The sequence below is a fragment of the Malaya genurostris genome, chromosome 2 (genome assembly GCF_030247185.1).
Source record: "Malaya genurostris strain Urasoe2022 chromosome 2, Malgen_1.1, whole genome shotgun sequence".
Lineage (NCBI taxonomy): Eukaryota > Metazoa > Arthropoda > Insecta > Diptera > Culicidae > Malaya > Malaya genurostris.
Genome location: NC_080571.1, coordinates 3,949,271 through 3,965,417, shown reverse-complemented (window position 1 = coordinate 3,965,417; position 16,147 = coordinate 3,949,271). Strand labels below are relative to the sequence as shown.

At 38.1% G+C, this 16,147-nt stretch overlaps 1 protein-coding gene across 2 annotated transcripts; it reads right to left on the bottom strand.

Annotated features, from left to right (window-relative positions):
* Positions 1-257: 257 nt before the first annotated feature.
* LOC131427299 (zinc finger RNA-binding protein) lies at positions 258-14,116 on the bottom strand. 2 transcript variants are annotated; one of them, XM_058590361.1, is made up of 9 exons: positions 13,923-14,116; positions 12,761-12,927; positions 11,412-11,883; positions 10,281-11,344; positions 9,994-10,221; positions 4,929-5,041; positions 1,700-1,795; positions 1,284-1,635; positions 258-1,223 (listed from the first exon to the last, which is right to left on the bottom strand). In XM_058590361.1, exons 1-9 carry the CDS (start codon positions 13,970-13,972, stop codon positions 1,129-1,131), a joined length of 2,637 nt encoding a protein of 878 aa, XP_058446344.1. In that variant the 5' UTR covers positions 13,973-14,116; the 3' UTR covers positions 258-1,128. The 2 variants fall into 2 exon arrangements, with proteins under 2 accessions (XP_058446344.1, XP_058446343.1); XM_058590360.1 differs by lacking the exon at positions 13,923-14,116 and having other exon boundaries at positions 12,761-13,107.
* Positions 14,117-16,147: the final 2,031 nt, after the last annotated feature.

Genomic DNA, 16,147 nt, shown 5'->3' with positions numbered 1-16,147 from the left:
TACTTAAACTCATTTTAAAGCTATATTATTGTCACAGATCACTAGCTCAGATCATCAGAATGTGGCAACGGGTAAGGGGTAACCACAAAATATAACAGTTGAAAGAAATGGCAAAAAGAATCATATTCAAATTAACGTGAAAAAAGATAGAGCGTTGTTCTAGCAAAGTTGAAATCCGAACCATTCTGAGCTCAAGTGTCAAGAGATGTATGAAATTAAGATTTTTTTTTCCGGAATGGTAAGTAAAACAAACGATATTCTTTATGTTCATCCTTCGAGAAGAAAATACTTGGTTTATTTCATACGTTCTAGAGAATGGACCTGCTGACTTAATCCATTGTTTAACAATTTGATGTGGTATTTTTATTTCCATTTGGATGAAATAACTACAATTTTAAATCGTCGTTCTAGACTGGTTCAAACTTGAGTATGTATGCGTGTCTGTGTGAAAGTGTGTCTGCAAAAATATCTGCAGTTGCTTTGCTAGAGCATGTCAATCCTGCTTCATGTATTTCATAGTGTAGTTGTCCTATTCTTATCTCTACCGTACCATATACTGTAGGATACTAATCGATGCACACTGCCGTTCCAACAGAGCAATATATTAGTAGGAGGTGCTTGTGTTTCGCATGATTCAAAATTTTCTTGCATTACTATTAATTTTGGTTATCTGATTTAGTAGGAATAAAATACATTCATACATTTTTTTTGTCGTTTTCCAAAAAGATTGTTTTAAAAGTTAGTCTTGCTTTTTCATGTTTTTGCAATAGAAATTAGTTTATACTTGATTGAAATAAAATTTCCAGAGGATCCAAAATTGACGTTCAATAGATTGCGTGTTTTTCACTTTCTGATCAGTTTCAGGGGAAAATATAATAGTGTGTGTATTTTTTTCTTCTTCCAAATATTGCATTTTAAGACAGGGAGACAAAAAATGTTAGTAGTTTTCAAATGTCCTATATTCATATGCAATCGTTCTCTTAATAACGGTTTAAATCTGAGTTCACTTCAAAGTAATACATATCTTCAAAGATAAGCATCCGCAACAATCTCGAATTCAGTGTTCAAGACATCTCAGTTTAATTACGCATAAGTTAATTCTATTCAGAGAAAAAAAACCTATCATAACTACTTCCCACCCTCGGTCTCCATATCGACCACAGCGTTGTTGGTACCACCGTCCTTGTTTTCCTCCTTTTCCTTTTTGACCATCTTTCCGTCGGCTAGAAAAATTAAACGAATAAAAACTGAGCTGTGCTGTTGTTACAAATAAAAATACTCACCTTCATTATCGGCCCCCTCAGTGCCAGATCGCCTGCGCTTGCGATTGAAGCGCCAGTTTCGGTTGCCCACAAACTTCGGCGGAGGTAAGGGTTCCATGCCAAGAACTTTATGTACTTGTCGGAACGCAATAAATCGTAGGAACATTTGGGCTGACACGGTTATATCCTCTCGTTGTTGTTTGCTGAGTCCAGCCAGGGCATCTTCGTGTTCTTTTTCACACGGATCTAATATACCGGGACCATGAATTAGAATAGACGAAGCGATAGCCTCCATCACACGGCGCATACATTCGCCCGGACTCAACGGACAACCGGTCGATGAGATGACCTTCTCGATTAACAGTTCCATGGCCTGACGAGAAACAAATTAGAACAATCAGTTCACCAAGGGCGACTTCAACGGATGGCGTGCTTACCCATTGCGAAATGTGGCCCCAGATAGGAATTCTCTGGCAGAGATCACGCATGATTCTCATGATCATCACACAGGATTGCAGTCCGGTTGCTCTAGCCTTGATTACACAAACGAAAGAAGACAATTAGTGTACTGTGCTGCAAAGACGGCTGAATTTTTCAAAACACTAATCTTTGCTAACTCTATCCTACTATATTGTAGTTCCGTTGGCAGATTTGCTTCACTCACATACACACGAATGGGTTATTTTTTTTTTCTTCATATTATGTTATTTTGGTGCTTTGGTCTTAGCTAGGAGATATAAATTTTTGCATCTACTGGACTTATTGAAAATAAGATTTCTTTCTGTGCGGTTCAAAAGTGCCCACCTTCGGAAAACAGTGACTAATTTCTATAAAGTATGATTTTTTTTTGTTTTGAGAATCGAAAAACGAAAAGAAAGTCAGTTTTTCGATTTTAAAAACCAAAACCGATGTGACAACCCGGATTGTGGAAATTCTGCGTAGCTGCTCATTGCAACACAACTGAACTGGAATTCAAAGGTCAATGATGTAACAAATATGAGACGAGTTTTTTTTAATAACACTACTCTATGATGCATGAAATCCAATGAAAACAGTCAATACATTTTTGAAAGCATTTTGTTTCACATTTTTATAGATAAATTTGACAGATGATACAGTGGGCAGAACAATTGCACAAGCCTACGTCAAAACTGCTGTAAATAGTTTCATAGACAGGAATACGGAAACTAAAAGAGGAAAGGTGACAGGTGATATTTAAGCACCTTAGGCTGTCGAAGTTCGTGTGTTAAGCCATCTGTTCCTGTGGCATCACGGCCGGGACCATCAAATAGGAATTTTGTATGCGGGAGTGCCTGGAAAATAATTTATGTTGCCTTCCCTCAAGCAACATATTTGTCCCATTCTATTTTGGTCGGTTTTGGTATCTTGCCATTAGAGTCATGAAGCCTTGAAACACATCAGAGCCCAATGAATAAATAATGGCTGATCGTCAAGCGGAGTTTCAGAAGCTGCGAAACACGATTATGAGCGAGATACAGCTCAAGACGAATTTACCGAAGACGGTGCAAAATTTGGACGGAGTCAAACGAAGGTTACGACATACACATTTCGTTTAAAAAGAAGTTTGAACTTGGAAAATTAACCTAATGTACATTCTTATTTGTCCAATTTTGGATCGTAAGTTAAACCCTGTAAACCATAGAAAATTCAAATGTCAGTTGTAGTTATCCTACAACCGAATGTTAGATGATCGGCAGTTGGAAGTAGTACTAAGGTAAACATACGAATGACAAAGCATCAATAGCCGGAATCAATCCGACAGACGACAGTTTTCCTGCATCTACTTTATCTAAAAGCACTGGATTATTTCTGAGATTTGAAAGACGATTTGGCGGTGAACTAGAATGTTGCTACTACCGCGGAATCACACTACTGAACGCCACCTACAAGAATCAACCCCAAATGCTTCTTTGTCTTCGTCTATTCCTAAGAGCTATCGCACGAATTGAGGGTAGATTATGCATGAATACGGGTGCCTTCATTACTTGACGCGATTGACCGAAGTAACGACTTATGTGTTACGTCCGAGTAGCTGAGCTCCTTTCAAGTCGCTTCTCATGTCTAATACTGTTTTCAGGGTTTTGAAAAAAAAAATAATTGGAAGAGTGAATTAGAAGATTGATATGAGCCTCGCGATCCTTAGATTGTCCTTTCAGTTCATTGGTTTCGCTGAGCACGTTGATATTGTGACATAACTTTGAGATGGTTCGGGAAATATACATCTAACTGAAAAGCGAAACGAGGTGGATTCAAACTGCCTATAGATTCTTTGAAGACAAAATGTATCACCAGAAAGACCAGATCATGTGCCACAGACCGATGTGTCCAAGGACACTAACGGAAATCTTCTTACGAACTTATTGAGAAGTAGCATGCACATTAAAGAACGAGGTAGCGGCGAGATAACGAACTTGGGAGCCCGAGCGAAAGACGATAGATTGTCGACCTTAGATCTCCAAGAAATTGAGAATATAGGCCGGCTAAAAAACAATCAGGCGTTGAACAACTATCGTAACAGCTACTAAAATACGGTGGTGAAAAATCGAGAACATTACACTGGGTCATCACATCTAAGTGGATAAGATGTTACAGTGGAAGGAATCTACCACGCAATCACTGCGGGACACTGCCTACTAGGTAGTGTCTCAAATCCTACGACACAAGCGATCAAAATCAGCTATGGAAGAGCATGCAGGACTATCGATTTTCCGGACAAACTTGATACTGTTGTTCAAGGCTACGATGGACCAAGTAAGGCGTGTTGTTCGAGTATCGGGTCCATTGAAATATTGCAAAAAGTAAAACTAAGATGATGAGTTTCCGAGTCCGTTATTCAACATTGCTTTGGAAGGTATAATAAGAAGAGCGAGGATACGATTTCCTACAAGTCCGTTCAACTACTTTTCTCAGCTAGCTTTTGTGGATGTTATGGACGCAACTTTGAGAAGATGGAGGGAACATACAACGGACTGAAACTACGAATTCAGATTGACGGCAATGAAATCGAAATGGTTAGACTCGTGGATGATTCGCGTTTAGTTTGAGCTTCCCTTAACGTTTTGGCCAAGCAAAGTTCGCCGTCGCACGAGGTTGCTACCGAGGGTTATTGGCAAACAGTCATGAATCGAGTTGAATGGAAACGTCTCCTATATACAGCAGATCCCCGTATGTTCTACGGCTGAAGGAACAATTGAAGCCGATAAAAAAAGATTAAGAATATTGTATGCAAATACTGTTTAGACTTGAATACTATAACATAAAACTAAATTTGATACTAACGACACGACATTGAATCTATTGCGAAAAATCGATCGGTCTAGTACCAACGAAAATCTTGCTTGGGTTCAAAGCATGGATGTTTTTTTTCTATAATTCTAGATTAAACTTGTTTACTTTTGTCCAGATTAACTTAATAGTTTATGAAGGTTCCGTGAAACCCCAAATAAGATAACTATCCCTTAAAGTTAAATGATTGACAGCAGCGTAACAAAAAAAATCAAATCGTTAAATTTCATTGTAGGACTAGTGATGCGAGCTCGACGGTTCCCGACTGTTTTTCGATTCCGAAAATAAATAAAATAATAGTTCAAATAATATTTACTGATAAAAGTAGAATAGAAGTAAATGTAGTTTCAACACACAAACCTGGAACCACTTCGCGTGTCGCAGTGCGGCAAGTGCCTGGAGACAGGGCTCTCGTGGCAGTAAATCTTCCGAGCTGGGGGCGACTTGCTCGTTCGCAGCTGTACTAGTTGCATCTGATATTGTGGATTCGTTTTGTGTTCGATTTGTTGTCAAGAGTGTATTTATTTCGTTTCGACGGGTGTGTTTTTGGTTTGATTTTAATTTTCGTTTTTTTTTCGTTTACGAGAAAAGATAATATAAGAAAAACGATGAATCAGTTTTATTGACAGGGTGTTTGACCATTGCTTGATTTTGCTACTGAGAGCACAAAAGACAAATCACAAGAGTTATTTTTGTTTTGTTGCTAGAGGATCAATGATAGTCATCAGTTTGCAGGTGAAATGAGAGGATAAACAAAAATTTATTGCAGTTGTTTCGCAACCAAGCGATAACTACCATTAATCAGTTTCTGGGGCCTAAGGGGCAAAGTAGGGAAATTCTGATGGTCAAAAATCCTGTTTTTTTTTATCTTACGGGGAGTGCAGTTTTTTTTTTTTTGGTTGTTCAGAGTTTTCCTGGAATCCCTTTCAATAGTTTACTATTTGTTCTGTGGTGGCTCGATTTATGTGCACCTAGCTAATCCATTAAGCACAGTTTATTTTTTTTCTCTTGGTTGATACTTGATATTCGTGTAAGCGATATCAAATCTAGAGCCCATCATCAATGCATCATTATCCAAACACCAACGTGGATGTCATCATCTTCATACATCATTCACGACTGTAGAGAAGAATTCGTGGTCAACGAGATATGTGGGTAGAGAACATAGAAAATGACATGCGATGTGACATCCAAATTGTTTGTTTTTCTTCTGTGCACTGCTCGGTGTATGGTCGTGGTTTCATTATACATATTCATATTCTTCTTCTTATGGACTATTGATAAGGTTTTTTTTGGTTTGAGGGGAGGCAGAACAAATTATCCTTCGATGAATGCTACAGATGCTTCGAGATGGCCGAAGAAGCAAGATAATGGGCATCGGATTTATTGAACAGCCACTCCGTCCGTTTATCTTGCTTACCACAGATTGATTCCGTCAGATATTTTGTTCTTTTTTCTCTATCGATTCAACAATGCATGGCGAAAAATAGTTTAACCAACACTTTCCGCTGAAGTGGAGTGCATTTTCGTTCGAGGGGTTGTTTGCTACCCGTCGATGTTTTATGTATGGTAAAATATCGATTAAACTGTTTTTGTTTGCAATTTAGTTGTTTATTTTTGTTCATGCATGTCGCTTCCACATACATAGTACAGTCAGATTTTAGATCGGCCAACACAATTTGGAGGGATGATTTTTATTCGCAACAAGTACTCCTGATTAAGTCTATTTTGTTCGCTTTGTAGGTAAAAATTTACATAAATTTGCCGGTCTGTGACGTACCTATGACAGAAGAAAACTAACGTCTCCGTTCGAATGTATAGAAAAAATGATTGCACTAACTGTTGCCGTGAGACGCAAAGATTTTCCGAATTGAAAATCTCTTGCATTTTTTTATTGAATTTCCAGTGGCATCAAATAATAACACATAACAAAAATTTAAATTTTCTATCGAAGACGAAAATCGACGTTTGCCTTTCCAGTGCTAAGACCAAATACATATATATAAATTCCAACGAGCTAACCGTCACTCTGACAGTGTACCTCATAGTGGAAAACTTGTCTATGAAAATTCATCGAAGCATTCCGTATTATAATTTTTATTTGCTACACGCTCATTCAATGTTACTCTCAAGTGAGTAATTTGTACTCACTTTTGTTTATTTAGTGCAAATGTCAAAAAGTGAGTAATATTGATTTAGAAGACTGAGTAATTTTTACTCAGCTTCTAAATTAAAAACAAGTTTTACTCACAGAGCTTTGAAAACGTTTTGTGAAAATTTACGTTCAATGATTTTTGTAAAAAGTAAATTTGAAAAAAAGGAGCAGGTTGGAGCCGTGGTAGATGAAGAAGTCTATCGAAAATAAAAAGGTAATGTTGTTATACCTCCTATTCCTAATAATGATTTAAGTTTTTCGTTGCCACATTTGTGCAACCTTCGTTCCAGGATACGTGAGAGAGTTTAAAGAACATTTTCAACTTTATATGGAAAAACTACAAAATGTAAATAAGAGAATTGAAAAAATATTAAAAAATGTTGCATTGTTTTTAATTTACACGCAGTTTTGATTAAAATGAAGAATTCTTTAGATAATTTGAATGATATTGTGTAATATTTACTCACTCGAGCTAATTTTCCCATTTATAGCACTGAGTAAGTGTTACTCAGAATTTGACAACTACCATATTTACTCAAAAGTGAGTAAACAAGCTTTACTCACTATAGAGTAGTTCCACTTTTAACGAAAGTGAGTGAAATTGTACTCATTTTAGAGGAACATTGAACGAGCGTGTAAGACGACGGATTTGATTTGTGACATTTCATATCCGCGTTACCATTTAGTTGTAATGCACACACAGAAACAGAGATGGCATTTCACTAGAGTGATACACCAGGGCGTAGGTTTCAATTAAACACTGCGGATACATTTGCTACGCTCCACACAAAGAGGAAAGCGCACTTCTTCTCAGTGTCCAGACAGACAGACTTTGAGTGCGTGCTTGTGTTGAAAGAAGCTGGTGCGAGAGAATAACATTCTATTCGCAAGAATCGCTCTCACGTGCTCTCGCCTAAATACACCCAAGTGATCACTGGCGCGTGATGGTGAGCGAACACTTCTGTGAACTTCAATTAATAGAGAGTAGATCAGGCCTTGCTATGAAAAATTTGCAAGGAAAACCGAAAATTTTACGATAAATTGTTTTATTTTGCTGATTTTGCGTGTCCCACGCTTCTTCTACGCAAACCATACACCAGAGTGCTCACCGGCGTGTACACCTCTGTGAAAGTATCTGCATCCACCTCAGAAAATTTATTAGCTAATGCTCTAGCACTTAGGTGCGATTCAGTGGAGGAGGTAAAAGGAAATAAACAAACGCACTCATGATGCGTGCACACTTTATACAACAGTGGTGTATAAATGTGAAAGAGAAGAGCTCTCGTTGAAGTTGTCAGTGCGAGGGGAGAAATTTTTCTTGCTCTTCGTCACACAGAGGAGATGGACATCTCTGCACAGAAATAAAGTTTGTTTAAAACAGTTAACAGATTTTTAAATTTGATTTATGAACGTTAATTTCAATCTAGAATATAATTGTTTCAAATCAATCCATTCAACATCAACAATGATCTCTAGTTGATGTGAATCCAAATTTTGGTCTAACGTTAGCATTTGAAAAAAATGTGCAAAAATTACCCTGGATGGCAACGACTGGCAGGACACTTCGTATTTTACTTCCCCCACGAAAGAAGTGAAGTTCATTTCACACACCAAGTTCGCCCCAAGAAGGTGCTGCTGTGGCTGACAATCAGCGAGAAGGGAATGTCAAAGCCGCACTTCTTTCACGATTATCTGTCTTAGTGTTTTTACCACCATGCGAAAAACATCATTTTTTTAAACGAACGTTATTTTGTGTAGAGCTTGTATTGTTTATCAAGGTATATCCAGACCTTCTCCTACCAATGCTAATACAAATTCTCTTTTATGTACTTTATATATTCTGGAAAATTGCTTTCAAATTCCCTGAAAAACGTCCTTTCAGAGGTTACTATTTTGGAAAGGGTTGTTCTTTTTGAAGCCTTTCGGAATATTTCAATGTATACTAGGTTTACTCGGAAACCTACTACGAATGCTTCAAAACCCCATATGGAATGTAATGATTTTTTTCAGAAAGTACAAATTTTTCGGTTTTCATCCATATATTTAAAAAAAATTTCAGTAGTTTTTTTTCCACTACCTTCTATTTTTGTTATAATTGTCTAAGATCTTCTGGAATTGCTGAAACCACTTGAACCACTACCACTACAGAATTCATCCGAATATTTAGATAATTCTTGAATCCTAATGTCTCAAATTAATGATTTGGCAAGGCATCTGTAGTTGTTCATTTGATCAAACCAAACTTGTCGGAATTTGCTAAAGCCTAAAATATTGCCGACAGTGAAATAATTTTTGAAACAATTTTTCAATTGAAATAACAATGATTTTGACACAATTACTTAATTTGAAAGATTTTCCGATAGAATCTGTTGACTATCATTTAAGAAAATTGTTTGATCAAAGAATAATGAATTAGATTATTCAAATATACAGTTAGAAATTGAGCTCATCAGTACACATTAAGTGCTTTTTAAACAGAAGAGAGTTAAAAGAATTTTCTCGATGACAACATCGGTTTGTGTGTTTAAGCGGGTAACGTAGCCTAGTCCCCCTGGTATGGAATGCATGGAATCCGGGAACCACTAGCTTTTGAAGGTTTAAAGAACACTACTAATAAATAACTCAGCTTCAACCATGTTCCCGCTCAGTTAATTCAATTGCAGTGTATAGTATTTAATTGCAAAGATATATGATCACTTTTTTTAAAGCAAAAAACGATATGTTTATCTGTTCCCAAACATCATCGAAAACGATTAGCATACATAAGCTTATCAAAGTCAAAGATTTGGAATCTTATTCATCCAGATATCAATTCTGTTTTCCTTCAATGTCGTAATTAAACGTAAATTTTTTATGTAAATACTGTTTTTTTTTAAACGGCTGAAAAAATTCTACCTACAGAATCGAACAAAATAGATTTGCTACAGGCGTTATGGATTTAGACACCGTACTAAACAAGCAGAGCTGTGACAATGTGTGAAACAAATTGGAAACCAGACGTTTTCTATTCATATTTGATTCAGCTCAGCAAATCGTACGCAATTTGATTGATTTCGAAACACCAATTTCACAATGTTCAGGAGCACGATGTACCCATATCCATTCTAAATAAAAGAAAAATTGAAAAAAACTTCTGGTTTTAACTGCAGTGGAATTGTATCATTGAAACTGGTAACTCGAAATCGTGATTTGTCTTCTGGCCGATTGAAGGATTGAGAATGGCATCAAAAGCATAAGCTGTGTCAGCCAAAAGGAACTTTCGGTACTTACCTTCGCGCAACAATGGCGATGTTAGGGATATTTTCACCGTAATCGTACCATCCGACACCATAACGGCACCCTCAACCGGAGCCATTGCAACCGTGTACTTGTGCTCTTCCGTGACCTTCTTAAGCTGAATCGGTAATTCGGTAGCAACACGTTTAAGCAGTGACGTAGTTGGCTTCTCGGCACAAAGCACAACAAGATGAACAGTGCTATCGCCATGTAGAAGAAGACCTGTTCAAATAAAAATAAAAAATGACGAATGTTTCGCATTGTTTCAGCATTCAACCTACCTTTGGCTAATAAACCAACGCGCATAACTCCTTTCAACAAGCGAACACTACCTCCTTCAGCTTCCTTGTGGAAAGAAATCATTTGGTTAGAATCCGGCTTGTTTTGATCATCCTTGCTGTCTTTCTTTTCTGCATCACCGTCCTTTTTCTCCTCTTTACCACCAGTCATAGCATCTGACACGAGCTTCAAAGCACGTTCTGTATGTGAAACAATACGTTGAATTGTCAAAAGTTCCTCCTCTTTCGGATAAATCTCAGCATGCCGAGCAACAACATGACGATCATCGGATGACTCTGGACGCCGACCTGGAAGCATTCCGTAGAACGGATGTCGTCCGAATTGGCGCATTCCATGATCTCCGTCATCCAGTTCTGCTTCTGCCATACGACGACGGTTCCAGTAGTCTTCGTGCAAAGCCTGACGATGAGCACGAGCTTCGGCCATCTTCTTTTGCTTCAATGTTGGTTTTATGTCTACAAACAGATCTGGTTGAACTTTCTTCTTATACTGTAATCGATGACGACGTCCCTTCATGTGCATTTCCTTTGCGTTTGGATCGTTGAATTTGCATTCGCACAGTTTACAATTGAAGCTGACCAGTTTGCCCTCGTCATCTTTGATCTCTTCAATGTAATCACTTCCAACAGGCTTCACAGATTCGTCATGTTCATCGGATTCACCGTCTTTTTTTTCCTCCGAGTTTGGAGCTGGATCACAAGCCGGAATAGGCTTTCCTAGTTTGGTGTGTAATTTGACCACCTTTTGATGCTTGGCGCCGCGCACATGAGCAGCATATGCATCATTTCCAGTACAAGTAACATCGCACAATTCACAATGAAGACTGTTGGGAGGTCTAGTCGGTGCGGGAGTACCCGGTTCGGAAGCTTGCTTCAGCAGAATTTCACGCTTCTTGTGCTTTTGACCTTCTAAATGCTCACGATAGGTTTGTGGCCCAGCACAGCTGATCTTACAAACATCGCAATAATGAATCGGTTGAGGCTTTGGAGGAAGCTTAGGTCGAGGTTTGTTGAATGGATGCATTCCGATCGGTCCTTTCTTGTACCTGTACGGAGGAGGATAGTGAGGTTAGTGAGTGATACAGCCTAATTTCGAGTTGGTATTGAGCTTACCCTTGCCAACCACCACCTTGTCCTTGCTGACCACCTACCGGATTACCGGGTTTGTTATTCTGAGTTTGTGTGACATACATTGTAGCAGCACTATAGAGAGCCGTCTCGTAACCGGCGTAGGTATTGGCGTTCGGTGCTACCGGTTGGGCTACAGCAGCTGACTTTGGGGTACTGTTTACCGTCTGCGAATAACCTCCCGTTTGTGTGACGTATGCCTGCTGCGGTTGGCCGGTGTACTGCGGTGCCTTGGCCGTTTGAATCGTAGCACGTGTTGGCTGAGCAGCGTAGGTGGCTTGTGTGGCCGGCTGGAAGTTTATAACCTTTGCTGTTCCCGCACCAGATGTGTCGTAGCCAGTTGGAGCTGCGGTGTAACCAGCGGTTGCTCCTGCCTGCTGGTAGTATGTCTTGCTAGTGTCGTAGGTTTGGGTGGTACGACCGTAACCGTAGTCGTAGGTCGCCGCTGTTGCTGTTGCTAAAAATAACAAGTGTTCAGGTGATTCATGAATACAATTAAATTTTTTCTGTCTTTCATAGAGATGTAAAGTCATCCTTCTTATGCTCTAAGTTTTCGTTCATGACACTAAACTATATTGGTGAAGTGTCGACAGTGTCTGATAAAATTTACGTTTTCTATACTGGAAGTACATCGATGTAGATAAAATAGTCTTGATTGCACCAACATTGAAGAAAGTGTTGTCAGTGCAACACTGAGGTTGGGTAACAATAATCATTATCAGAGCCTACTTTTCTAAGCTTCACCAATTTTCTCCATCGGTAAATCGGTATCGGTAAAACGAAAATCTTAACAAATCTTGTCAATTACGCTTGACGACGAACCTAACCCAGTCTTCGCTCTAATCTGCTGACAACGTGTTTGTTTTAGGCAAATTTTGAGCTTAATTTAATCACCATCGAACTGAAATTAGTACCTGATTTTTTTAGATTGGGTTCTCTCACATCTCAGCTGTTTAATGCTTATTTGAAGACACTGTCCCGGGTCAGTTCTAGACTTCTCGAGCGCAAACGACACGAGTGTGCCGGTAGCATCAGTTCACCAATTTTATTTTCTTCGATTCAATACTCGCTTTTTCATTTACCTACATCTAATTCAGGCGCATGCTGCTGTTACAACTAACATAAGGAACAATGTTAAAATAACTAGAAGGAAATGGAAAAAATCATCACCATGATGCCGTTCAAAATTCCTATTCATGGTGAATGCAAGAGCATTGACCTCGATATAGTGATTGGTGTTGTTAAGGTGAAGGTACGAAACACATGGAAATGATATAGGTTTAATGATTTTTTCCTATATGCTATAATGATGGAAGTCTAAAACTAAAACTTACTTGCGTATGTTCCAGGAGTGGCTGCCGTCTGGTAAGCCTGATCGTATCCCGTTGGGCGTGTTGCGGCCGCTGGGGTGCCGTAAGTTGCTGCTGCTGCCGGTGCGGCCGCGGTTGCTACTGCATAACCCGTCTGCGTTGTTGGATAGGCTGTTCCGGTAGCCGTCGTACTGCACGTCAAAATCGTCGTCGTCGTCGTCGCCGGAGAAGAAAACACAACGTACATGAATAACAGTGAATCGTACACTTATGCAAACAATGAAAGTTTTTCCGGGTCCGCCGAGAAAGGATATATCGAATGCGCATTCAGTCAAGCGGGTTGCGGAGCCGCAAAAACGAATCGATCGATTTTTCACCTTCTGGAGTCGACGTCTTAAACTGTGTGAAAATGATGCGTCTCAGGCAGCCATTATGTATGACCGGGAGAGTAAAAAAAGGTTGCCGGTAAATCAGACACTCTCTGGCTCACTGTACTCAGCCTCACATTCACTAGGCGGTGTAACAAATGCGTGATATATTTTATAAACAAAAATATAGTAATTCATGTTATTGATAACTGAAAAGGTATTTGATGAGAACTAATAACTCGGTAAGGAAAAGGAAACAATTATCTATTGATATTAAAAACTAACAGGCCATTGTACACATTGACATTGAAAGGTAGTTCGTAGGTTCATAGGTGTGAAGAAATAATGTTGAAAACCATTCGGGCGAAAATTAAAAAGAAATTCATTAGAATTTTACGTTGTCGTTTAACGGGTTTTAAATTTTATTAGAAAACAAAGTTAACGCGATGTTCAAAATGTATGATATACACGTAAAAATTGAGTGTAATATATGTCAACATTTCATAATCTGCTGCAACCAAATGTACATATAAAAAATCTCATTATATCAAACTAAAATTTCTGCTAAAACGTCTCTAAGCAGAAGCAACGTTCTCACAAATGCTCTCAGAATCAATTTCAGCAGTCTCTCTCCCTCTCCTTTAATTTTATCCCAATGTCATCACGGCGCAGCCTGCTGCCGCTTTCAAGACCAAAAATTTTCCATTGGCCAAATTTCAAATCCTGTTTTTGCGTCAACTAATATATATCACGGTCAATTTTCATCACTCCCGCTGACCAGATAATGACAGACACCCATCGGCACTATTTTTACTTACCCGTACTGCGTCGCACCATGCGGAAATCCAAAATAGTTGTTGGTGGCCATACTTTTTCAGTACATCGACTATTTTCCACTCTCCACTGTGAGATGGTTGCGAGCTGGATGAAAACGATATTCACTAGGAAATACTGCTTCTACTTTGTGCGGTTTCGCATTGAATTGCTCTAGCTCACTAAACTCGAAAAAGTCGAAGAGCAATGGCGGAAGAAATATTGACCGTCTGACAGTTATGTCAAAGTACACAGCAAAGCAAATGTATCTATTAATTGATCATTTCTTACTTAATTTTGAGTAAATTTGATCCCTTCATTACGGGTCTTACACGAGAATTCATAGTCATTTTTAATGATTACTAAAGTAATGACATTCCAAATTTGTACAGCGGACCTTACACGATCATTAAAAGTGTTAATGAACGGGTAATGGTGCACTAATGACGAGATATCTATCAAATCTCGGTTAATTTTTCAAAAGGGCGTATAAGCAAGTGACAGTTTCCCTTTAATCACTCTCTCTTTCGATTATTGTGATGTGATTGAAAAAATTTTCTTTGATATCACTATTCGGTTTGAAAGTCGAAATAATCGGGTATCATTTCATGCAAAGAGTTGAGTTATAAACGATGAAACCGCTTGGTAATTAATAGAAGAGAAAGTAAACAAAGAGAAACTGTCACTTTCTTATACGCCCTAATGAAAAATCAACCGAGAAATCTGGATTTTATAACAAGAAAAACTGCCAGCCTCAGCAGTGTTTTACTCGTGTTTCAAATACACAAAAAATAGAACGGCATCGTAGACCAGTTTTAAATTTGACAGAAGAACTGGTCGAATAAATAAAACTAGAACTGCTTTCTGGGGATACGTTTGTTCCAGTTCCTGTTCTATTATAGATCTTCCATATAGAACTCCTAGCTGCTGAATTTGCTCTAAGGGCATATTCAGGAGTGTTCTAGTTCTAGATGCATAATTTATGCTAGTTTTTAAATTTAAATCTAGAAATTATAACAAAATAAACTGGCAGCCCCAGCAGCGTTTTATCTGTGTTTCAAATATAGAAAAAATAGAACGGCAATGTATACCAGTTTTAAATTTGACAGTAGAACTGGTCGAATAAATAAAACTAAAACGGATTGCTGGGGATACGTTTGTTTCAGTTTCATTTGAATTATAGACCACCTATATGAATCTTGCAGCTGCTGAATTTGCTCTAATACTTTGTAGAGAGTTTGTTGCTGCCACCAAGGCATACTTGCTGACTGAAGATTTTTTCAGATTTAAAGATTTTTGCAACCCTACACTCAGAAAAATAAAATGGTAACAGCTACCATATGGGAGGTTAGTTTAACCATACGAGTATAGTGGTTTTCAGCACACAATTAAATCAGATGATGTTAACAATATGCAAGCTCACTTTTACTATGAATGGTTTTGGCTCTAGAATAGTAATATTGAACTGTATATGGTACGAATAACTACTACAATTAGAATGTTTAGCATAACCGTGAAAGCATCTTATTTTTACATTGTACTTATTGTACTAGTGCCATGGTATTTTTGACATTTCATTTCTGGTTCTTTCGAAACACGGAAATCTGGTTAATTTGACAATGGTGTAGATCATTCGAACATGCAAAAATGTTCAAAAGTTATATTAATTGAAATTTCGATACAAAAATAACAAGAATACATTAAAACCTGCTTTATTTTTCTAATACATTTTTCACTGATTTAACATTATATATAAACATTATCTATAAAATTTTAAAAATTTATTCACAGTAAGAGCTTGTTTTTCAACGCTTGTAGGCATTCAAAATTATAAACTCGTTGCTCTCTTTAACATTTTAATGTTTCTGTTATGAAATCGGGTTTTTTACATCTATAAATTATTTTTCGGATATTATTTCTGAAAAACCTTCCATATCCGCTAGAGATATTCATGTGAGGAGTGTTTACGATGTTCCGAATCAAGCTCTCCGTGTTTTGAAACAATTTGTAACATTTTTGCCTTTCTCATATAGAAAGGTTATGCAATCACTGTGGGAACCGACTTTTTAACCGAGGCCCGGAGGGCCGAGTGTCATATACCATTCGACTCAGTTCGTCGAGTACGCAAAATGTCTCTGTGTGTGTGTGCGCGTATGTGTGTATGTAACGTTTTTTTGCACTAACTTTTCTCGGAGATGGCTGAACCGATTTTCACAAACTTAGATTCAAA

Bases quoted from the DNA above. Each gene is read 5' to 3' on its own strand.
- LOC131427299 (XM_058590360.1), bottom strand. From the start codon at position 12,983: ATGTACGTTGTGTTTTCTTCTCCGGCGACGACGACGACGACGATTTTG. The intron at 5,042-9,993 runs GTAAGTACCGAA...CCACAATATCAG, and splicing joins ATCGCCATTGTTGCGCGAAG to ATGCAACTAGTACAGCTGCG. The intron at 1,636-1,699 runs GTAAGCACGCCA...GTTTCTCGTCAG, and splicing joins GGGGCCACATTTCGCAATGG to GCCATGGAACTGTTAATCGA.